Source organism: Drosophila willistoni (assembly GCF_018902025.1).
Source record: "Drosophila willistoni isolate 14030-0811.24 chromosome 2L unlocalized genomic scaffold, UCI_dwil_1.1 Seg168, whole genome shotgun sequence".
NCBI classification, from domain to species: Eukaryota; Metazoa; Arthropoda; class Insecta; order Diptera; family Drosophilidae; genus Drosophila; species Drosophila willistoni.
The window spans coordinates 19,187,716-19,212,423 of NW_025814047.1; the positions used below are offsets into that span (position 1 = coordinate 19,187,716).

The 24,708-nt window shown below is 39.4% G+C and overlaps 1 protein-coding gene and 1 long non-coding RNA gene across 2 annotated transcripts in view; both read left to right on the forward strand.

The window, feature by feature from the left end:
* Positions 1 to 24,708, forward strand: part of LOC26530226 (NPC intracellular cholesterol transporter 1) — a 165,382-nt gene that overhangs the window by 111,375 nt on the left and 29,299 nt on the right. Inside the window, exon 5 of the mRNA XM_047009564.1 lies at positions 22,804 to 23,022. Within this exon, the coding sequence (XP_046865520.1) occupies positions 22,804 to 23,022 (219 nt within the window). The remainder of the gene's footprint in view (positions 1 to 22,803; positions 23,023 to 24,708) is intronic.
* LOC111519657 lies at positions 13,374 to 15,307 on the forward strand. Its single transcript, XR_002724428.2, has 3 exons — positions 13,374 to 14,728; positions 14,805 to 15,193; positions 15,254 to 15,307. It is a non-coding gene; the product is annotated as an uncharacterized LOC111519657 (long non-coding RNA).

A 24,708-nucleotide genomic window follows, 5' to 3' on the forward strand; every position in this document is an offset into this window, starting at 1 on the left:
TCGTTATATCAGAAGCTGGAGGAATATATGAACAAGAAATATATAAGCTAAAGTTGGAACATGTAATTTCGACGCAAATAAACTCAACACCTAAGGGCAGATCAATCGGCACAACACTTGAACACAGATTCGAGTTGACAGCAATAATTACTCCACCGCCACGACGACCAACACGAGCAAGCCTATAAGAAATAAAGTTATTAGAAAGAATTTCATTATCCAAAACAGAGGAGTTAAGCCAAGTTTCAGAGAAAGCTAATATGTCAGCCGAAAAGGTTTGGCTATCACAGAACAGGTTCGAGAGCTTGGTAAGAAGTCCTCTTACATTTTGATAATGGATGCAAAGACTAGACGTTATTAGTTTTTTGAAGCAGAAGATAAAGTAGGAAGGTGGACAGGCAACTAGGCAACTACAACTAGGCCCTCTGGCCAAAAATTAGGGTCAACCATAGCTGAGAAGTACTCATTTGGTACTGTAATTTTAAAAGAGGAGATTTCGCGAGGCCTAGAAAACTTAAACTTTTGAATTAAAACCTTAGCAGGGCAAATATTACCAATGTAATATTTATTGCTCTCTTTGTTATTTTCATCTACTCTGTCTACATACACCACAAATGGTCCCTTGTGTGTATTGTTTTAATATAGAACGTTATTTTGCGATTTGCCATTTGACATTTCTGTTGGATCTTTATTCTCCTTTGGTGCCGAGTCATTGGAATTTGGCATTTCTGTCATTTCTACTTCGTAATATTCAGATTCTGATTGGCTTTCATTAGTGGTAATTTTTCTTTCCTTTGATGTCCGCGATATTCTTGGCTTTTTGGATCCGTTTAGCTCTGAGAAGGGGCTACCACCCCTGGCCTTAGAGCCCGTGATTTTACGGGTAATTTTACCCATTTTTTTTTTTAACTTTCCACAAAATTAAATTTTATTATATTTTTTTTTTTTTTTAATTGACTTATTTCGGTTTGTTAATTCACAACACAGGGTTAACTGAGATGATATGGGTCACACAGTTGCTTATGTGGTATGCTTACTAGGAAGTGGATAGTGAGAACAGACATGGGTCGCATAGTTGCTTAAGTGGTGTGAACACATGCTGCCATTTGGCTAACAGCTAGCCAATTGTTTTGCGAGCTAAGTAGGATATCCATAAATTCATTGACTATAAATGGCCTCATAATGCCCAGGCTTAGCTCTTCCGGTTCAGCAGAAAATCTAGGACAGACAAACAGGACGTCTGTTCTGCGTCTTCTATGTTCCCCGCACAGTGTGTGCAAAAGGGATCCGTCTCATGCTTAAACCTATGTTAATAGGATTTGAAGCACCCATGTCCCGTCAGTAACTGTGTCAAATAGAAGTCAGTCTGGCCATGTTTGCGATTAAGCCATGGCTTAATCCCATGTCTGGTAGGAGGCGCCTTGTCCAGCTCCCATTGTTTGAGTCACGCCATCTGCGTTGCCAGTTAGCCAGAGTCGTCTCTCTTCTAACTGGCGGCGGATCTCTATTTCTAGCCTCGTTAGCCAAGAGGTCTGGTGGTGCCATATCAGACAGCACCAGGGCGACGTCTTCGGAGACTGTTCTAAACGGTCCTGAGTGCGAATCTATGGTACGACGATCTGCAGTCCCGGCTGTAGGTGGGAGATGACATCGCTAGTGCCCATATGGCGGCGGCATATAGGATGATGGACCTTACCACCGTCGAGATGAGCCATCTGCTCCGTTGCTTGGGGCCGCCGACGTTAGCCACAGCCCGAGTTATAGCTGCTGTGGCCTTCGCAGCATTATCTGCGTTATACTGCAGGTGGGCTTTGAATGTTAGCCTATGGTCCATCATGACTCCTGCAGGCTTTGATGTTATAGAGCAACCGGCAACTTCGATCTTGGCTGTTTCCACTTTTATCCTGAGCACGGCCTCGGTTTTGTGTGCGGCTATAGATAGTGAGTTTGCCTCCATCCATTCCAAAATCATAAATACAGCTGCATTGGTGTTTTCTTCCGCTTCCTCTATGTCCTTGGCCACAGTGACGATGGCAATGTCATTCCACAGTGTTGGCCCGATCACTGATCCTTGGGGTACTCTGCCTGTGATGGTGTGTTTCCGTTGGCCTATTGCTGTGTCGTAGAGTAGCACCCGATCCCGGAAATAGCTGTATATCAGGTTAATGATGTATTCAGATAAGTTTGACGGGGCATGCAGAATGCATGTGTTAAATAGTTCCACAAACGTTGACGTATATTTGCAAGCTAGCAGTTTGATTACAAGAGCCGGGATCCCGTCCGGGCACGGGGCTTTATTTACGTTTATACTCTTCACTGCTTCCATGACTGCACAGGCATTTGTGAATTTCGTTATTCCACCAGTGAACTGGCTTACATCTGTTGTTTCCATGCCGTTTGCGTACCATGGCTGCATCACAAGCTCTGCGAAGAGTGTCGGCCATGTGATTGGCCTGGGTGTCCGCGTCCGTGCTGCTGTTAATTGTCATTTGGGTTATCATAATGAATAACGCTTCTTCGCTCAGCGTGCTTAGGGCCCTACTGTAGAACATCGATGGTGTTCAGGTGGAACGCTCTTGATGGAGCACACTATGGCTACACTAGTGGCTACGGGCTAGGCACGGGCTAGCGAACGTGAGCTCGATCACGGAGCCTCTACCAGCCTTGAATTGAAGTCGCCGGCTATGATGGTTGGCGTGTGAGTTCTGGCGTCTTTTACCAGTCCATCCAGTATGCTGCAGAATTCGTCGATGTGTATGCTCGGTGCTATGTAGCAGCTGTAGACATATACTCCATTGTACCTCGCCCTTACATATCCGTCCGCGCTTTGCTGATTTTCCAGATGTGTATTGCTGTTGCTCTAAATTGCCGTGCCATATCGGTGGTTTTGCGTCCAGCCGTGGTCCTGTATATGGAAATATGGTTCGCATAGAATTGTGAAATCCACTGCCGTACTGTTTGCTTTAGAAGGTCCTGTTCCGATCTGCGGTGGTTTGGGTTGAGCTGTAAAAACTTAATCCTTCCTGTTGTTGCCTGGCTCAACAAATAACGGGCAAACCCGCTTGTACCTTGTGCAAAGTATGCATGCTGCTGTCTGGTTGCATTGCTTTGAAGAGTGTTCCTTGCTACTTCACTTGAAGCATAGCTTGCATGCGTATTGCTTGCTTCTGCACCGTGCTAGTGTGTGTCCAAAATCCAGGCACTTATATCACCGTCTCGGCTCCGTCTTTAAGTGTACTCGGCATATACACATGCCTACCCAGGCCAACAGAAAATCGTCCAAAGTGTGGAATTCTGCGAGATCTTTTATTTCGATAATGGCCTTTTCGCTGATCGCCTTAACATCAGTTGCTTCGTCCGCAGGTTTGGTCAAGTGTAGGAGCAGTTCCCAGGCTGCTGTGCGTCGAACGGCACATACGTTCTCCTTGAACTGCTGAATTACGGCGTCTGTGTGGACTGACTTTAGTACCATCGCGTAACCGAGCAATCTATAATCTCGTCCAGAATTTTGCCCAGTTTGGCCATCAGCGTGCTAAGTGACTGCGGTGGTCCTTTTAGCTTCTTCGGCGAGGTTCCACTTTTGGTATTACAAGGGCTTGCTTCCCTTGCCCCTTTGGGTATCTCGTCTACGCAGCCAGGTGAAACTAGTACTCCTCGAAAGGCTGGTGGGGCCGAGTGAGGAGCCTGTGATGGCGTCCTTTTTACTTCCTTTGGCGAAAGGATTGGGGACGTTTGTGCACGGTCCATGCTTTTTGTTTCTGCTCTTGCTGCTTGTTGCTATGGCCGCTGCATCGGCCAAGTTAGTCACCGATGCAGTAGTGGTGGTAGTAACGTGTGGATTTCCACATCTGTGGCTGCCACCTGGAGAAGTTTTTGTTTTTCCAGCCATTTTTCAATAAATTTGTTGCATTTTATACCTGCTGCCAGGTTTCATACGCTGCGGCCGCTGGCACAGACGCAGACCACAGTCCTCTGAGTGGGTCAGAGGCGCTGTGGGTTTGTTGGTCCTGATACTATGTCCTGAAAAGATTACTAACAATCGCTAACTTAGAACTTAGAAGCTAACTAGAAGCACGCAGCACTATAATAGTTAATAGTGTGAGCTTATGTTATGTCGTCAGCTGTTTATCGGGTCTGTTATCGATAGACGGTTCTCAACACTAGTACCAGCTGATTAATTACAATCGGCAAAGTAATAAACGCTAAGAAGTCGAACGATAAAGAAAAAGGCCACGATTGCAACTTCCCAATCACAGAAGAAAGCACGGGATGTGGTCAACACCACCGCAGACCCTCCCGGTGTGGCTTACCAGCTAAGACTAATGGGAAATAAATAATTTCTCCAATGGCGGAGCGACTATATACACGACCGCACTTGGAAATGTATGTGTGTGTATGCATGTGCTCTGTTGATTTGATGATTACGTAGTAGGCCTACTAAGCAAGCAGCAAGCAGCATTTAAACCGATTTATATTGACTGTAACTTGTGTTCTATTTACCCGATCAGATTAAAACTTTGGGATCTGAGGTTTTATGTCCAATGCTATTATATTAGTTTATTAATTTCATGGGGATACACCAATTTTTTCAATTATGTTTCTTCTAAAACTATATGATATAGTGGTCCGATCATGATGATTTTCATACTTTACTTTATTTTTCCCGGGTTATACGTAGTTCAAATACCAAGTTTCATCCGTTCAGACAAACATACGGTCAGACGGACATGGCTTGATCAACTCGGTCGTTGGTGCTGATCCAGAATATATATACTTTATGGGGTCGGAAAAGCTTCCTTCTGCCTATTACATACATTTTGGAGGGCTATAAGTCCTATAAGAATTGATTCGACGCCAAACTACGCTCTCTGACCACTGTTGAATTTCAGCCACCCTGTTTGAAACGAACGTAGCCAGTGTCGATGGGTGTGACTGTATGCAATGTAGGGCTATTTTCGAATCCGACCAATGGAATGTCCGCTTAATTGGTGCCTTTATGATATTACTGATTCGGTGACAGAGATCTGCAAATGGGGAGCGGCACACAGCTCAAGTCTAGGCAATGTTTTTGTCTTAAAGGTGCCACTTTAGATTTTGACGTTAGCAATGAAGTGCTGAAACCTTCCGCAGTTTTACTCGAACGTAGATACAACATTCATATGCTTTCATTGAGCCATCAGCAAATCCAAGAATCTCTATCGGTGATTGAGGTTTTATATGGACGAATCGTGAAGTTTTTATTTTCTTTATGTTTACTATAGATGATTTTAATTCGTTCCATGCTGCCATGCTAAATTCATTGGAATTGATTCGTCCCATTCAAGTCCCTTGAGCCACAGTTCTTGCATTAAGATAATTAGGGGACTCAAAAGACCTAACGGATTATATAAACGAAATGTAACCGAGGGAATGTTCCGTTTTGTTGCTCGGAGGCTCATAAACGAGTCATCGATTTGGAATTGGAATACGTCTTCCCGAGGTAACCAAACAACACGAAGTGCCTTGGTTGAATCTGATTCTGAAATTGTTATCGGCGTTGCTGTGCTAAGGGAGCGGGGCTTTCAAAACTATTTAAAAACCATTTGGTTAAATCAAATCCTGCTTTAAACAATGCCTGTGACAATTCAGACTTAATTGCCAGAAGGTCCTCAACGCATCCAGCACCAGTCAACATGTCATCAACATAAAAATCGTGTCTGATAACTTCAGCAGCTTTTGGGAATGACAATTCCATCATCTCACCCAGCTTTGTCAAACACCGTATTGCCAGAAAGGGAGCTGGCACCGTACCAGACGTTTTTTCTCCACAATATGAGCTGAAAATCTCGATCTGATTAATGTACCATTACATGTACGATACGTTTTCTTGACGTCAGCGGTCAAGGCATTCTTATGCAAACGAAATCGAAGCAAAGTCGAGTACAGCTCCTCTTGAATGGTGGGACCGACCATCAAGATGTCATTCAACGATATTTGAGACGAAATTTTGCATGATGCATCGAATACAAGACGAAGTTTCGTCGATATGCTTTGAAGTCTTAAATCGACCTGATGTAGAATGAAATAGTGTGGAAAAGTGGGATTTTTATTGTTGGTTTCTTACAAGTGTTTTAATGAAATATATTCTTGCATAAACTCTTGGGGCTCGACTTAAACGGCAGCTTCACCTGAAAACAACCCAACGGTAAAATTTTCAAATGGAATGTTTTTCGCACAGCTGATGCGCTGGAGGTAGAATTTTTATGGGGGGAAGGCAAATTTTCGATTGTCCATAATTTCTGCAAGGTCTTGTCAATTGAGCATAAGACTTCGTTTTGATAGCTCAAATTGACTGTGCTCTTCTGAACTAATCCCACGTCAGAAGAGTACCGCCTGGATACAACCCATCCGAAGATAGTCTTCTGAAGGGTTGGAAGTCCTGGACCTTGTTTTATTTGACCTATTGATAGAAGGTCATAAAAGGAATCTGCTCCAATGAGCATGTCTATATGAACATTTTGGGGACTTATCGTCAACTTTCTTATTTGCCACAAAACACGAAAAGGTGCTACGATTATGCCTCGTGGAGAATGATCTTTGATCAGACTTAACACCGTCTACCGACTGCTTTGCTGATTCTTCAGCCGACATATGTTGATGACGCCGATTTAGTGTGGCCTCGCATTCTTTCCACGACGGGATTTTCGCATAATCGAGCTGCTCCTCCCACTTACGCTTTGTTTGTTAATCAACCTTGTTCATAACAAAGTGAATTAAAATTGCATTTAAGATCACTTTTACGTCTCCAATTGACAAAAGTGAGCCATAAATGGCAGAGACAGTGTCAACTAGACCCCTCAACGCTGCAGCTGATGGATGTACCATCATAGGAAGGCTGAACAGCGCGGAAATATTTTCCATGAAAATGAGGCAGTCGTTGTCATAAACTTTTTTAAGGCTTAAAGATCGCCTTATCGTTATTGTTCTCGGTGACTTGGAATGCCTCAACAGTTCCTAGAGCTTCACCGGAGAGTCACGAGATCAAATAATTAAATTTCTCTATCTTGAGAATTGACCTGTCATTTGAACAAGGGTCTCGAACAACGAGATAAAATTTTTAAACTCTGAGTTCCCACTAAGCTTTGGCAGTTGTAAACTCGGAAGACGAGATCGAGTCGGCGGTTCGGACGAATCGGACGAATTGTTTAATGCGGACCTAAGTTGTGATTTTGCCGAAATACACAACTCTTCTAACTCTGACCTATACTCATCATCGGAGTCAAATGTCTCCACTCGAGTTTGATATCTCAGCGCAGACTCGATATCGGTATTCATTTCTAATCTATATTTTAAGTCTATTGCTTGAAACGAAATACTTCTATCTTTTAATTGGTCACTAACGCGTTTTATACTTTTTACGCATTGAGCTCTTCGCTTCTTTGCATCATCGTAATCTTTGGGAATTGTCCCAGATGGGGGAGCCATTGTTGCAATATGAATAATTTAATAGGACGAACTCGAACCGATTTAAGATTTTTTTTCTTATACAGAACAAAACATACTTATCGCTAACGAACAGTAATTTTAGTTTATATTTATTTATTTCTCGCTAGGTATTCTGGCTTTTTTTTTTACCCTTGCAGAGAGTATTATAAAATTGGTCAGATTTTTGTAACGCACAGAAGGAGACGTTTCCAACCCCATAAAGTATATTTATTCTTGATCAGCATGAGAAGCTGAGTTGATATTGCCATGTCCGTCTGTCCGTCCGTCTGTGCGTATGCGTTTTACACAGCCATCTTAAGAGCTATCGGGATGAAATTTTTTTTGTGCTTTTTATTATCTGGAGCAGATCAAGTATGAAATTTATCAGGATCGGACCACTATATCATATAGCTCTAGAAGAAACATTTTTGCAGAAATCAGAGTATCCATATGAAATATGATAGTATTGGATATAAAACCTCAGATCCCAAAATTTGAATCTGATCGGATAAATAGAACACAAGTTACTGTCAATATAAATCGGCTCAAGCGCTGCCTACGTCATCATCCAATCAACAGAGCACATGCACACACACAGATACAACACTACATGAACTGTATGTGTATGCGTGCCGTGCTTTGTTTTGGGAGTGATGGAAAAAGAAGAAAAACTTGTAGTAAACAGAGAAATAATGTTTTGTTTGTGTATTGATGAATTAAGTTGCAAGGAAACAAATTTCAAAATGTAAAAAATTATTGCCAAGGACTGCAAGGGTATATAAACTTCGGCATAGCCGAAGTTGGCTTCTTTAATATTTTCTTTAGATATAGAAATGTTCTCGTTCCATTAGGTTTTAGGGGGCGCTTTAAGCAACAACAACCGCAGCTTAGTTTTCTCAATGGCTGAAACGGTTAAATCGAATTAACCCAATCTTATTTTGATTGTCAATAAAGACACTTTCTTCCACTACTTGACTCTGAGTTTTGTTTGAAAATAAATGCACATTTGCCACACCAAATGCAGTTTTGACCATAAAGACACTATAGATCTTCTTTTACCACCATTTAACGATAATTTCGTAGTATCTAACAAAATGTGATCATATTTTTAAAAAATTTACCACGTAGAGAAATCTGAAACAATAAATATTACGATATAGACTATTAACTTTTACCAATGATGATAAAATTAAATCAAATCACTTGAAGTCCGTTTTGATATTTGGTAGTGATTTTGAGTCGCTGACTTTAACTTTGTTTGGTTTGGTTTTTTTGAATACGTTTCAATAAATGTTATAGGTAATAGGTATTTTAGAACACCTTACATGCGTTAACTGTAACTCTTTAACAAAATGAAGTAAGTAAGTCGTCTCACCGACTTCGGTATACCATGCATCAGTTGTAAAAATATTTTAAATTTTCCAAATGTCTATTAAATTTGCCAAATCACAGAAACAAACGGGCACTCTAGAACATCCACAAGCCTACGGCCAACTCCGCAACTCCAACTAAAAAATCACAACCAAATTGAGATTTTATTATACCATGCACCAATAGGGTGTAATGTTATATTAACGTGGCCAAAATGTAGGTAACAGGCAGAAGAAAATTTATCCGACCGTATCAACTATAACGCACATACATATACAGCTGTGTGGCTCGAAAACCTTAAAAACCAAGGTAAATCTTTAAAAAAAATATAAATTTTAGTTAGATCTTCTGCAAAGATGGTCTCTGCTGCCCTAGACTACCAAAAAAACTCGAAAAACGTGGCATAAAACGCGTAAAAACGGCTTCAGACGACTGTCACATTAAAAGGTACATCAGATTCAATCAGTTTGCGTCTTATAATTTCGTCAAACATGATCTAAACGTGTCGGTAAGGAGTGTCACTTGTCGGTGTAGAATCCTAGAACAAGAGCTAATATCGCGAAGTCGAAGGAAAGTCCCACTCTTGACTTTGAAGCCTGTAAATCACGTTTGTACTTTGACAAAACTCCATATGAATCTTCATATTGCAAAGTAGCGTAATATTCTCGGGCCACGCGTCCTTAAGATAGTCCTGTTTGGTGGTGCAGGGTCTAAACAGTATGTACGTCGCCCAGAATATACGAAATACCAACCAAACGACACGCTAAAACGGTTAAGCAATCCGGCGTGATTTGGACTTGTTTCTCATATAAAGGACTTGGTCCAATACATAAGATTCATGAAAATATGAATCGAAATATCTACGTGGACATCATAAGGAAGGTTTAGCTCTCCTATATCATATGGAATCTGCCCATAAAATGGACATATCACCGGTCTAACGACCCAAAACCTAGGATCAAACTCAAAAAATTTGTTTTCAATTCGAAGGAATCGATGTTATGCCAGGGCCAGCTCAGTCGTCGGATTGGTAACCCATTAAATATGTATGGGGAAACATTCAGAGAAGCGTCAGCAAGAAAAAACCGTCCAATAAGGCTTAGCATTGGGAAGTTTTCCATGAAAAATGGCTACAGATCCCAGGTCAGCATTGCTGGAGTCGGTGCGGCGCAGGTGCCAACCGGCTATTGCCAATAATTGGTTCAGAACTAAGTATAAAGTCTTAAGAACCAAAGCTAACATGAATTTAAAGTTTCAAATAATTTAGAATCGACAGATTTTAATTCTCAGTTGTCACTGCTATTTTAATGAACAGCTCAAAATGCCCTTTCTTCAGTATCTTGGTCATTTCTGAAAATGGGGGACTCTTTGTTCAGTCCAAAATAGTACTAATATTATTATATCTTTTTAATATGATTTATCAACTTTAAAGTCAAAGCTTAGGGGCACTGCTATTTTCGTGAACACAGCTGTAAGTTATCAAACAATCCAACGAACTGCCCTTTCACTTTGCCTTAGAGCAATCTGTGCATCTAAACCATCGATATATCGAATTTCAAATATAATACAACTTAAGTGCATTTACATGTGAACCAACAGTGGGACTCATAATCTATACATAAATATGCTGACACATCGGCACCGGCAAGAAGCCCATGACATGACCATATTTCCATTATATGTATCAAGTTTTCGATTTATATTCCCTTTTATGTACATATGTTTAGTTTTCTATTCCTTCCTTCGACATATTTCGTTTTAATCAACCGCTTAAACAATAAAGACACATTACTCCGGCACTAGGGCGTAAACCCATTTCTTTATTCCTAATACATTGCTGAGCCACAGTGATCTAGATACTTAAACCGGATCTCATCCTAATCTGCTTAGTTCATCCATTTAAGTTGGATTCCGTCGATGGCTAACTTCGAAGGAAACCAGTAGACGGACTCAACATCTTCATTGGCGCCGAACTACCACCTAAGAACTCACACCTTAAAGAACATGAAAGTTACTGTACGAAAAAAATAGAGAGTTAAAAAAAAGTGGCAGCGCGAATAATTATAAGTAATTTGCATTGCATCTAATTGAGAGTTTACATGTGTGCGGTTCTATTGTTAGGGTTATTTCGCTAAAACACTGTTTTCGACAACTGCCAATCAATTGGTCCTTCGTCACTAACTAATATCTTTATTACAATATGATGTATATAACCAGGGATTAAATCAAACCGAAATGAATCGACCAATGTCGATCACAAGAACTACGCCTAAGAGGTAAGATTCACGCTGAACTTGAGCAATTAGGAAATCAAGTAAGCTCACTTCGAATAGATGTCCACCACGTGCGGGTGTACAAAAGTTTAACAATTGACCCCAGCATTAAATGTGACGTTAGCCCATATGTCGCAAAATCGGTACCAAGTTTTAATGGTGACCACGAAGAATATGTATCTTAGAGACAATCAGCCATAGCGGAATATGAGGCTTACAAGGGATACTATGGAAGTGAAACACATTACACATACGCCAATTAAACGTCTCTACGCGTTCTCAGGCATACATTAGAAATGGTCAGGCAAGGTGACCTAGGCTTAATGCAGTACTATGATGAGGTTGAGAAGAAACTCACTCTTACCACGAATTAAATTGTCATGACGCATGAGTAGCAAGCATCGGTCATTCTTAATACAGAAATTAGAAGCGATGCTCTGCACGCCTTCATGGCAGGCAGAGGAGGCCTACCAAGGCACTGGCTATACCAGCACAGCCCAAAGATTTGCCGTCGGATTTGGCACAGACTCGCGAGGCTAAGAATATCATAGAAAGGAGCATATTCGCTGCTACGTATGCTAAAGCAGTTGAAGATAGGAGCCACCCAGGGGAAAATGACAGGCAAGCAAATCGCTCAATGCCCAGACAGGGAAAACATTTTGAGAAAAACCCCCTCTTTACAGGAAAACAGGTACAAAATAGACCCCAACAAGGTGAGCAGGGACCAGCCTCAAATAACAAATAAAGTCGAGCCCTAGGCCAAGTACAACCGATGGATGTTGATCCACCAGTTTTCTCAAAAAAGACAGAATGCATCAGAGCGCATGACCGGGCAGAGTCGCCAGAAAGTTAACAACATTTCTAAAAAAAGACTCGGCCCAAAGACCAACAATACGCGCGTATAACAGAGTCCGCAGTCGCAGATGCTAGCGACGAGAACGACTCTATTACGGACCATGATTTGTTTAATTTTTTAGGGAACGCTCCCAACTGCCGTTCGTCGAGCGACAGTTGGCTGGTAGAACACTAAAAATCCTAATCGACACTGGGGCGGCAAAGAATTATGTAAAACCCGTAAAGGATTTAAGAAACATACCACTTGTCGATACCCCATTTACTGTGAACTCCATACATGGGTCCAGTAAAATTAAAGAAAAGTGCTTCATGAGAATTTTTGAAAAGAATGCCACGTTTTTCATTTTAGACACCCTTGATACTTTTGATGCCATAATAGGCTTCGATCTGCTAACGCAGGAAGGGGTAACCCTAAACAGCGGTAGTATTACCTATTGCAATACGACAGAAGCATTACAACACCATACTTGCGATAGTGTTAATTCCACACGCATTAATGACATAACACTTCTTGACAGCGTAAGAGAGGAATTTAAAAAGGTAATACTGCACAGGATCGGTGCATTTTCGACCTCTAACGAGGCATTGCCATATAACACTTCAGTCATTGCCACAATTCACACGATAGACAACCAAGAAGTGTACTCCAAGCTTTACCCATATCCTATGGGTGTAGCCGATTTCGTTAACAACTAAATCTCTAACGGCATTATAAAACCATCTCGATCTGCGTGGGTTGTTGACAAAAAAAGGATTTGACTCATCTTCGTTAACAACGAAATCTCTGCGCTGTTGAAAGACGGCATTCAAGTTTGTTCCACCTTCTGAGAAGTTGCCCAAGAAATGTACCCTTGAGTTGCCTCGTAAGCAGTCGCCAGCACTCTCTATTACATCGTCTCCCATTTTACTTTCGCCTATACCATCTTCTTGTTCCTCAGATTGAAGTACCCATTACAAGCCCTGGTGTACCTCAATCTATCCCTCACGGGAACTCTGATCAATTACAGGACCATGCTGGCTCTCAATCACTTGTGGATCCCAAGGCTCCTCCGCCTCCACTAACTGTAGTGCCTCATCGCAAACAATTATTTACTTCTGAGTCGTCTGTGGCAGCTTACATTGGCATTATATGCCCTGCTAAGGTTTTAATTCAAAAGTTTAAGTTTTCTAGGCCTCGCGAAATCTCCTCTTTTAACATTACAGTACCAAATGAGTATTTCTCAGCTATGGTTGACACTAATTTCTGGCCAGAGGGCCTAGTTGTACACGAGTTTGCGCCCAATAAGCGCTCCCGTCCGTTGCCTGGCCACCTTCTTAATTTATCTTCTGCTTCAAAAAACTAATAACGTCTAGTCTTTGCATTCATTATCAAAATGTAAGAGGACTTCTTACCAAGCTCTCGAAACTGTTCTGTGATAGCCAAACCTTTTCGGCTGACATATTTGCTCTTTTTGGCTCACTAGCTCATTTTGACTCAGTAGTTCAGTTTTGCTAACTAGCTCAGTTTTGCTCACTCACTCTTATGGCTCATGTTGCGGTCTTCTCAATTGGCGTCCCCAAAGTGAACGTTCTCTTTTTTGGCGCGTATTGTTCATTTAACTTATAATAAAATGTCGTTAATTAGAAAGCTCAGCCATATTTGGAATCATTTTAAGGACATGGAAACGCAACAGGCTATATGCAAGATTTCCAAAAGTGTCTTAGGCTGCAAGTCACAAGGCAATTTAAATAGGCATTTGAAAACCAAGCATGCATCAGCTATTGAGACCGTTGTACGACAAAACAAAAAAATCACTTCGTTTGTCCACAAACCAATTCCGGCGAGCAAATCTTCGCACATTGACCGGCAAGTGGTAAAAATTATTTCCAAGGGTCACCATGCCTTTGGAATAGTGGAGGAACCTGAGTTCCAAAAACTTCTTAACGACGTCTCACACTCTCCAGGCTATACTCTCCCGACAAGGAAGACGTTGACGAATGTTTTGCTCCCCAAAATACGGGATGAGTATGCAGGTGCTATTGTAGATCAGCTCAGTGCGGCTACAGCGGTCTGCCTTACGACAGATGGCTGGACATCAGTTGCCAACAAGAGCTATCTCGCAATGACCGTGCACTTTATTGAAAAAGAGCAAACGGTGTTGAAATCATACACAATAGCTTGCCAGGAATTTTCCGTGTCCCATACCTTTGAAAATCTTTGTGAATTTATTCACAAAACCGTTGCAAAATGAGGCATTGAGAACAATATAGTGGCAATAGCATCTGATAACGCTGCAAATATTGTTGGTGCCATCCGAATGGGAAATTGGGAGCATATAAGGTGTTTCGCTAATACCCTAAATTTGATTGCTCAAAAGGCATTAAGAAAAATTAGTAGCGTACGCATAAAAGCTAAAGCGATTGCTGAATACTTTAGACACAGCTCATCTGGCCAAAAAAAAAAAATTGAAGGAAATGCAAGCTTTGCTTAAGTTGCCTGAACTAAAAATAAGCCAAGACGTACCTAGGCATTGGAATTCCACGTTCAAAATGTTTTAAAGACTATCAATCTCAAGGAAATTACGGCAGAGAAAAATGTGACTCTGTCCTAAATAATAATCTAAACTAATTGCAAAAAAAAATTCTCACCTTAAGCAAAAAGGTGAAAGAGCGCATTTTGATAGAAATTTGCAATGATGTTATATTGGATATGAATGATAGATTTCAGAATTGCGAGGCAAATGTGTTGTTTGCGGAGAGCACAATTTTAAATCCCAGATTTAAAGGTAGATATTTTAGCGTGTGTGTGGACGCTTTTCAAAAAGCAGAATATATAAAAAAAATTAATATCAATGTGTCCAGTCCCTGCACAAACCACAGTTGAAACCGGCAATAAGGATACTGACAAAACTTCAAAAGAGGACGAAGTATGGGCTGAGTATGACAGCTCCTTTCTTCAAGTCAGTCAGCCCAGCAACAGTACAGCAGCAGTTACCGGGAAATTGATAAATATCTTGCCGAGGAGTATATTTATCGGAAGGACGATCCCTTAGTATGGTGGAACCAACGAAAATCACAGTATCCCTTACTTTACACATACATGTTAAAACGGCTCTGCATAGTCGCTACATCTGTGCCCCGTGAGCGCATTTGTTCGAGCGCAGGTGAAACAGTGCGAAAAAGAAGGTCTTTACTTAAACCGAAGAACGTGGAAAGTCTGATGTTTTTGCATAACAACATGTAAATTTTGAGTAAGTATTTTTTTAAATTCATAAGCCAATTCATACCTAATCGGTTCCTTTTTTTTATAGCCCTGATATATATACATATATAATCTCTCGTATGTCCCAATGAATTGATCTCAAAGAATGTTTATTTTGTTTTTAATTTTCTGTTATATTTTATCTTATAATTTTGTAAAATTTCCAATGAAGGGAGCTAAAAAATATATTTTAATTAAAAGTTTGTTCTGCTAGTTCAAAGAAAAAAAATTTTAAAATATGTAATATTTTTAAATAGCCTAAAATGTAACGGCTTATGTGTACAAAATTTGACGCGTCTATGGGGTGTTTCTCTCATTTGTTTCCTAAATAAAAAACTTGTATTCTGTTTCTAAATTATGTTTATTTAAACCTTGAGATTTTTATTGGTCAAGTCGAGAAGATGATATCGGCCAAATGGGCGCCGCACAGTTAGGCCTATGCTCGGATAGCGTTGCAAAAATCAGTTTTTTCATGAGCGCATTTGGCAAAAATTATATATACAATCGATAGGGAATACTTCAGAGATTATGAAAAAATTTGAAATCGGTTGAGATTGATAGGAGCTAGAGGCGCCCAAAGTTGAGACATTTTTAGTAAAGAAGAATAAATGATTATTTTTACAAAAAATCGCAACTTTATAAAAATGAAAACATTGCGTAATGCTGTTTTGCAAATACTACCTGTTTATATATATGTACATATGTATATATAAAAAAAAAATTGATAAACTTTTATACATATGTACATACATGAATACATAAAATAAATAACGGTCACGGTTGTTAGTAAATTTGGTAATAAATCTATTGCCAATTTTATGGGGGGAACAAAATATTAATATTTTTTAAATGCCGTGCTTTTTTTTTCCTTTTAGTCTAAAAAAATTGTCATAAAAATTTGGGGCCAATCGAAGAGTGTTTAATGGGTGCGGAACTCACCTAAAGTTCTCAGTGTGATGCTCCCATATAAGCATACGTAGCACAATACAAATGTCATAAGAATGAGCGAGATGGCAAACTATGAAATAAAATGTCAGTACATTGTGAACACTATTGATGGTACATTACAAAAAGAAAAGAAGAATAGAATCAAATGTCTCTTAATTAATGGTTTTAACCTAAATTTTTCTTATTATGACTGACTAGATAACCTTTTGTGGTAGTTCAAACGCATCGCAGTGCTAGTAGTTACAATGGTTCAAAATTCTTAGGTGGAATCTTCAACTGGCAGTTTTTGACTGTCTAGTTAACTGGAATATAGTTGATCAAGTCAGGGCAATTAGTCAAAGAGCAGCACATCTATTGGAAAAAAAAAGTCTGGATGCAGTCCGATAATCCTACCGTACCGCCACCATATATAAAAAAGGAAGAAAATTGTTTGCATTTTCTTAGTCAAAATGTACATTAAATCATGGCTTCAGTGCACAAACGCTATTAAAGCTCCTTTCCATAATCTGAACTTCGTGAAAAATTGTTAAAAATATACAAATACTGACGCGGGAACCACGGCTATACTGTTGAAAAAAATGAGCAATCATTTATGGTACCTTGCCGAAGATTTTATAGCTCTGGCGTTCTTCGATTCGAATGTCTCCTCCTATGAAAAAATTAGAATGTTTAGCAATCTACAATCAAATACACTACAAATCAATATTCTAATTTGGTGGACTTTCTCCTTGTCTGACTGTCGTAGCTTATTAGTATGGTAGTAATATGACTCGAACAAGATCGATACATCTAGTATTTTAAGTTTCGATTGTTTCAATGTATTCTCAGTTTAGCAAGATACGGCCACACTTGAAGAAAGACCACGCCGACAATAAGAACATTGTAAAACATACTATTAAGAAAATATCCAAATAAAGTTAATAAGAGTCTCAAAATATAAATAACATAGTGGTTCTTCGAGCCGGATAGCTTAAAAAGCAATCAGCGATAGAAAAACAGCAGCTTGGCCGTATTGTTTCGTGGATATCGCAAACACTACGAGATGTACGTTTTGCAATCTACCTGAAATTTGTTACGGAAACATATCAATGTTCGTAAATTCAAAGGTTTAAATTATAACAATGCTGAAAAAGCAGAACATGAACAGGCCATCTCAAAGGAACTTGGCGCAAACGCTTTATTGCGCCAAAAGAGACAAAAAATGATTTGGCGGCAAAAATTGTTGACACCATATCATTTGTCAGCACCGAAGACTCTGATGCGTCAAATGAAACAGTTCTGGAGCAGCGATTAGCTGTACTGCAACAAATTGAAAATGTGAATACAGTATACGTGGACGTCAAGCGTAAAGTGAGCGAAAAGGAGAAGAAAAGGAGAGAAGCTTATGTAATGAGTTCAATGCTACGAGCAAACATTGCGGATTGTCCAAGGAGGAAGATGTTCAACGACTATCAAAAGCTCTAAAGGGAGTGGCTAAGGAAAGGTTTTATTGCCACTAATCTCTGCAAAAGATCCGGAAAAAATCCTATCGATCTTAGATAAAGCATACGGTGGAGCCAAAAATATTGCACTAAAGTTGATGTCAAAAGCGTGCCAAGTAAAGCCAGTCAATAATATCGACAATTTCGAAGAATTCAATAATACTGTTTAAAACATAAGTTCTCCTTTGGAATACACTGATAACAGGTTAATCGACACACAACGATTACTAGCTATGATGATCGGAAAACTGTCCGCAAAACTCTCTACAAGAATGGGGCTCATATCTACTAGATGCAAATGTGCGCGCTTCATTCTGTACATTTGACAAGCTAGCTGAGTGGGCACAAAGACAAGCAGATCTAATCCAAGATGTATCCAAAGGTTACATCAATTAACCAGCAATCGTCATTCGCAGAGCAATTTAAAGTAACCCAACAAATGGAAATAGAGGCGGTAAACCGACCAAAGCCAAAACGAAAACCAATTTGCTTTATTTGCAGCGAGAAAAACACCCTCTAAGCAAGTGCAACGTATTCTTAAAAGCAGATATTAAAAAGAGATGGGATTTAGCTAATCGTAATAAAACGTGTTACAGCTGTCTAAAATTCCATAAAAGCCAATGCAGCGAAAGACAACCCTGCAAAATTGACAATTGTAAGAAGTTTTACAACCCATTACTGCACAAGAGACCCATACAAGTAAATCTAGCAGCCACCACAAACGTCACAGGATGTGTGTCTGATTCACCAAAATCAGCATTACTCAAAATGGTACCAATCACAGTACGGCGAAAAAGGCTCGAAAGAAACGGTCGCATTCTTGGATGACGGTAGCCCGTCTACAATCATGGAAATGAGCTTGGCAAGAGAAGTTGGCATAAAGGGTGACGCAAACCCATTTTGTTTTACTTGGACAGGTGGTATCTTTGAGGCAGATGCGGAATCGGCAAACATTAATATCAGTGAAAAAAAAGGTCCGAAACATCAGCTGGAGTTTGGTTAGTCAACGATCGAAAAATACCAACACAATAACTTGACTTGACAACTTGACTATAAGAAGCTAACAGAATTTGTACCAAAAAATACGGTACACCACACGAAGTTGCAGGATAGGCAACGCGTGGTATTGATAGGACAACGCCATGCTAAATTAATTACGATTACAAAACACGGTCTGTGTATGGGCGGTTAGAAATAGCAAAGGCCGAATGCTCAAATAACCAAAAGGGTAACTTCTACGGAATTGGATTGCCTTGGAAATCGGATGACATAAAACTACCGGAAAGCAAGTCCATGGCTTTTCAACGACTCAAATGCCTTGAGCGAAAGCTTTAGAGACAAGGAAACCGCAGAAGCATATAAGAACGAAATAACAAAACTTTTGGACAAAGGTTACGCCATCAACAGACATTAAGGTTTTCAACTCTCCAAAACTGGTTTTTACCACATTTTGCTGTTATCAACCAAAAAAAGCCCGACAAGGTTCGACTTGTGTTCGACGCTGCGGCTACTTGCAACGGTACGTCCCTCAATAGCAACCTGCTTACTGGCCCAGACTGGTCAACGTCTATAATAGGAATTTTAATCCGATTTCGGCTACATGCGGTAGCAGTCGTAGCAGACATTCACGAAATGTTCAATCAGGTGAGCATTACAGAATGTGATACTGCAGCACAATGTTTCTTATAGAGAGATCTTGACCAAAAAAGAGAGCCATCAATTATTCAAATGAAAGCAATGTTGTTTGGAACGACTTGCTCACCATTTCTTGCTGTTCTTCCTATGCTGGTTTGAGTCTGTCCACAGATACGGCGACCTCCTATCCATTAACTTTTAGAACGAAGACTCGGGCCGTTTGGGGCTTTATGACGTCGTAAGGGCCAGAATACGGATGTTCAAGGGGTTGCTTGACTGCGTCAGTTCTGATGAACACATGTAAACATTGATCAATGCCTTTTAGAATGAACATTCTTTCCTTGATGTGATGAGCCGTAGGCTTTGGGCAAAGTTTTGCATATGTTCACGAAAAGGGCTTAAAAATTATGCAGGTGTTGATGGCTTCTCCAAATCTTCAAAAAATTCATTGGGTAGTCGTAATGCCGTTCCATACAATATTTCCGCAGCTGATGCGTGGTCCAAGCAGCGCAGTTGGCAAAACTTTTGTTCAAGGTGTGCCGTCGTTGCACATCAATGCGGCTTTTAGAGATCTATGCCATCGTTCGATTAAACCGTTGGATTGTGGGTGATAGGCAGTGGTATGTATCTGTTTACATGCAGGATTGTCGTGGAAAACTGCGATGTCGAAGCTGACGTGGCGATGCTTTTTCAGGTTTTTGATTGAAGGCATAAACAAGCGGCCTCTGATCAGTCCTGGTGCTAAAGGCTCGTGTCTCTACCAGGTGTTTAAAGTATTTAATTGCCTCGAAGACTGCTAAGAGTTCTCTATCGTACGTGCTGTAATTTCGTTCCGTGATGCTGAGTTTTTTAGAGAAAACCCCCATTGGCTTCCAGATGTCATCTATCTGTTGTTCGAGGGCCGCGTCGATGGTCTGAAGCGTCGCAGGTTAAACTGAGTTTTGCGTCTGGTGACGGAAACGATAAAAGTGTTGCATTAGCCATGCTTTGCTTACAGTTTTCAAAGGTAGCAATGAGTGTCGGTGTCTATTCGATCCTTCGTTGGTCGTTCTTCTTCACATCTCTGAGCAATTCAGTCAATGGCGCTTGTACGCCTGACGCATGTTGAAGGCATTTGCGATAGTAGTTGATCACACCCAAAAATCGGCCAAGTTGGCATATTGTTTGAGGTCTTGGATAGTTAAGGATAGCATTTATCCGATCAGTTGGCGGCTTTATTCCACAGTCGTTGATTGTGTATCCAAGAAAGTTGACCTCTCGTTTTTCAAAATGGCATTTACTAAGGTTGATACTTAGACCATGGTTTTGAAGAATTTGAAAAACCGAGCGAAGATGTTCTTTTTGCTATTCCAAAGAGTTCAAAATGACGTGAATGTCGTCGATATAGCAGAATACAAAGTTAATGCCACGAAAAATGTTGTCCATGAATCTTTGAAAGGTTTGGGTTGCATTTTTTAACCCAAAGGTCATGTACAAAAATTCTAAGAGTCCAAAATGTGTGCAGACAGCTGTATTTGGGACGTCGCAAACTTGGGCTTCTGTTCGGATAGCGTTGCAAAAATACGTTTTTTCATGATCGCGATTTCAACAATCGATCTTGAATTTTTATCTAAAAAGTATTAATAGCATGTTTCAAAAATTTTAATAATTACTTAAATAGTTATTGAACTAGAAGCGTTTAAAAAATTTACTAAATATTGACATTTTTTGAACTTTGATGGAATAAAACTAGCAAGACTCAACGAGTATCAATACCGAACTACATACACTAGGTAGGTCAAATATGTATATAGTCCCAATATGCGGAGACCTGCGACAGCGATGCGTAAGCCATAAAACTAAGGCAACCTCGCCTAAAAAATGCGCTGCAGGTATAAGGAAGAAAAAGAGCGCATGCGTATTGGCCTGTAGCTTCTTCGTATTTAAATGATAACATTGCGTAATGCTGTTTTGAAAATACTACCTGTTTACATATATGCCTTTCTACAATGTAAGATAGCTAATTACCTGCTTTGGAAAAACTGACAAGGCTGATAAATGTTATTTAAGTTGATGAAAAGTTTGTCCTAGTTGCAGGTAGGCCTTTTTTATTTTCGTTTACCTAATTGGATGTAAATATTAAGGTTTTTACCTAATTAATACAAGAAGGGTACTACCGATTTTGCGTTCTACCTAGTTTATTCAAAAATATAAAGTGTTAAATGTTAAATATATATATTAAACTTCATAAGTGGAAACACCTTTAGTCCGGACTGAATAGTATTTGTCAATATATAACAAGACAGTTTTATTTATTAGTGCAAAAATATTGTTAAAGAATGAAAGGATTTTGAAAGTTTTCTACGACTGTGAACACCTAAATTATTTTGAAATGGAATTGCTGAAGGAGATGGGCGTTTGAATTCGAAAACGCTAGTACGGAGCTTAAGGTAAATACCAAATATAATTATATATCTGGTCTTTCCAGATAGGAAAAAAAGATATTGTTTTTGTTGAGTTGAAAGACGGGATTCAATGAATGAATACTTAAAACTAAATTACAAAGGTGTCTTAGAGTAATATTTATAGGCTAAACTTGTGAGCCCTTTAGCGGCGTTATCGATATTGGTGCGATTTGATTGGCCTGAATTTTAATGCTGAATTTTGGCTTTTAGGGGGACAATTATTAGAGAGAGAGCATGCGGCAGTCTAAGAGAAACGGTTGAACAAAGCGGTCGTGTAATTAAACCTAAGATTAACCAAACATTATAAGAATAAACATCGTGTTTATCTGAAGCGGCTTCACCAAATCAAATGCAGCAAACAAAATATAATACAACTGTACTTTGTCACACACAACTATCCTAGCATAGCACTAGAAATACAATCAGCCACACATGTTGTGGAAAAGTTTTGTAATTCTAAACTTAGCCATGGGCGCCGCCGCACCCATAATAGTCATAATTTTCAAACCGCCTAATACGTGGGTTTGTGTCGTACTAGAATAGGATCTTCTAAGATCAATTGTTACCCGTACTCTTGTAAATAAAATCAGTTCATATTTTGAATTTAACGAATGAACATTGGGTTTATTAGGTGTGGTTCTAAACTCCCTATTTAAGCACAAATAGTCGCACAATCTAAATCAATTTCCAATGGACGACATTGACGATACTATGCGCAGTTGAAGTGGCCGCTAAACCTGTTACGCACGAGACCAAGCAGAAAGCTAGCCACCTTCAACCCGACCGACCGATAGGTGCAGCCGTATAGCTCATGGCAAAAAGGTTCATGCAAGACATAGTCTGTAGAACAGCGGGTAAGAGTTAAAAATATAATGATTAAAATATAAGCAACGATGCATCTCTCTAAACCCAAACTGTCACCGACAATATGGTCCCTAACACCTAAGTGAAATTGTATGGCGTCATACAAATATGAATGGAATAACCTAAACTTTGATTATTTTTGGATCGATTTAATTTATTATTTATAGTTTTTATTTAAAGTTTTTTTTTTTTTTAAAGTTAATGTTACTTTATTCGTTTATTTTTAGGTTTCTGTACCACAGACTGGTCAATTAGCTTTGGATCTCATGTGTGGAGTGTATCCTGCATCACGGTGCAGCCCTACGAAATGGTTTAATTATATGGGAGACGCAAATAATCCGTATGTTCCGTTTCAAATAACATATGTTCAGCATAAAACAAATTCTTCCGAAAATGGATTTATTCCTTTGAATTCAAAAACTACACCCTGTAATGAAGCAGTTGCGGTAAGTTAATTTTTTTTCGTACTTTAATTTAACAGGTATGTTACATAAATTCAACACAACTTTCACAAGACCCTAGGTATTCATACGGACGGACGAACATACGGACGGACATTGAATAAAATACATGGCTTACATATAACACTTATTGCTACAACACCACGCCATCGTAAGTGTACGACCACTGTATCTTCGAATTATTTTTTAAGAAAAATTTCCATCACCTATTGAATAGAAATTGCAGTGCTGTGGAGAAGAAAAATAACCCACCCTTCATCCAATATATGAATATATAAATGAACTCTTAGACTCTAGGCGACAATTGTTCTTAAAAATACTTATTCTAATAATGTTGGTTTGTGAAAAGTGTAGAGCTACAACGTTTGGTTGCTTAGATGAGAGTGAGCTCAATTTTATTATACATAAGCTTAACTAGGGTTGCCACATGTACCGGGCTGACAGATACAGCACAGAATTGCCTTATCAACAAATAATCCACGTTTTCGGGGGTTGAAAATTGTTCATATTTCATGCTCAGCGTTGCCTACTTGATACCACTTTTAATCTTAAGTGTTTTCCATAGAGTGTGGATGCATGTTTTATTTGGTTTTAACCAATAATTGTCATATGAATCTTTATGACTTATTTTTGTGTTACGTTTTTGTTTCGTTTTGTATATTTCTTGGTGCATCTGATTTGGTGAAGCCATTTCGGATGAACACGATGTTTAATCTTAAACACCTATAGTTTTATGACATCCAGTGAGTTAAACGCATTCGTTAACATTGAAGCTTACGACAAAGAAGTTAAATAAAGATTACAATGTGCACGAAAAAGAGCTCAGATATTAGAACAAAAATTCATGGTATTTAACCCTACTGCCTTGTTTGAAAACCCCCCTTATTTCCTTGTTACGGTCATAAATGATTTCTTTTTAATTTAATTAATAAAAATTGGTATAGCCTCAGTTTTTAGTTGTGTTTTTATTATGTTTTAGTTATTGCCTTCACAATCAGTGCACAAATTGTAGCGTTTGTGATGATTAGAATAACAAGCCTTCTGGCAAGAACAGCAGAAGTTCCCATACTTATTTCCGTCTGTGTTGTAGGGACGCATCAAGGACTTATTTTCGGGTTGGTCACATTAGGCTCCATTCCTGATCATTTTTGGCTTAATGATGGCAGTTGATTTGGAGTATTCTTGACGAGAACAATAGCATTTCCTTCGTGAGGCGTTTTTGCTCGTCGAAAAAAAAGCGATTTGACCAGCCAAATACTCTTGTCGACACATTACAACTGCGGATGCATACTTTATGTTGATATATGTACATAAATGATAAATGCGCTAATACCGGATACGCCAAGCACACCTATATGAAACCAAACCAATTATCCTCTGATGTTTTCAACTTATTTGTGTCTATTTACTTATCGATTTAAATTGATAGATTCCTATAATTCAGTTGTTTGGAGGTCGGTTCTGTATGCTAATAAACTTTTCCATCTTTGGAGACCAAGTCTGGATTATCCTTACATTCGTGCTCTCGATGTGACTCTTCACAGTCTAAATTGAAGACAACAATGAGCTCCCAATTAGAACCTATGTCTTAAATTGTATTAAAATCGTAAGGTACAAGTTCATTCAAACATAAAGTCTTCAATGTGGACTTATTTCTTACATCTGAATTCC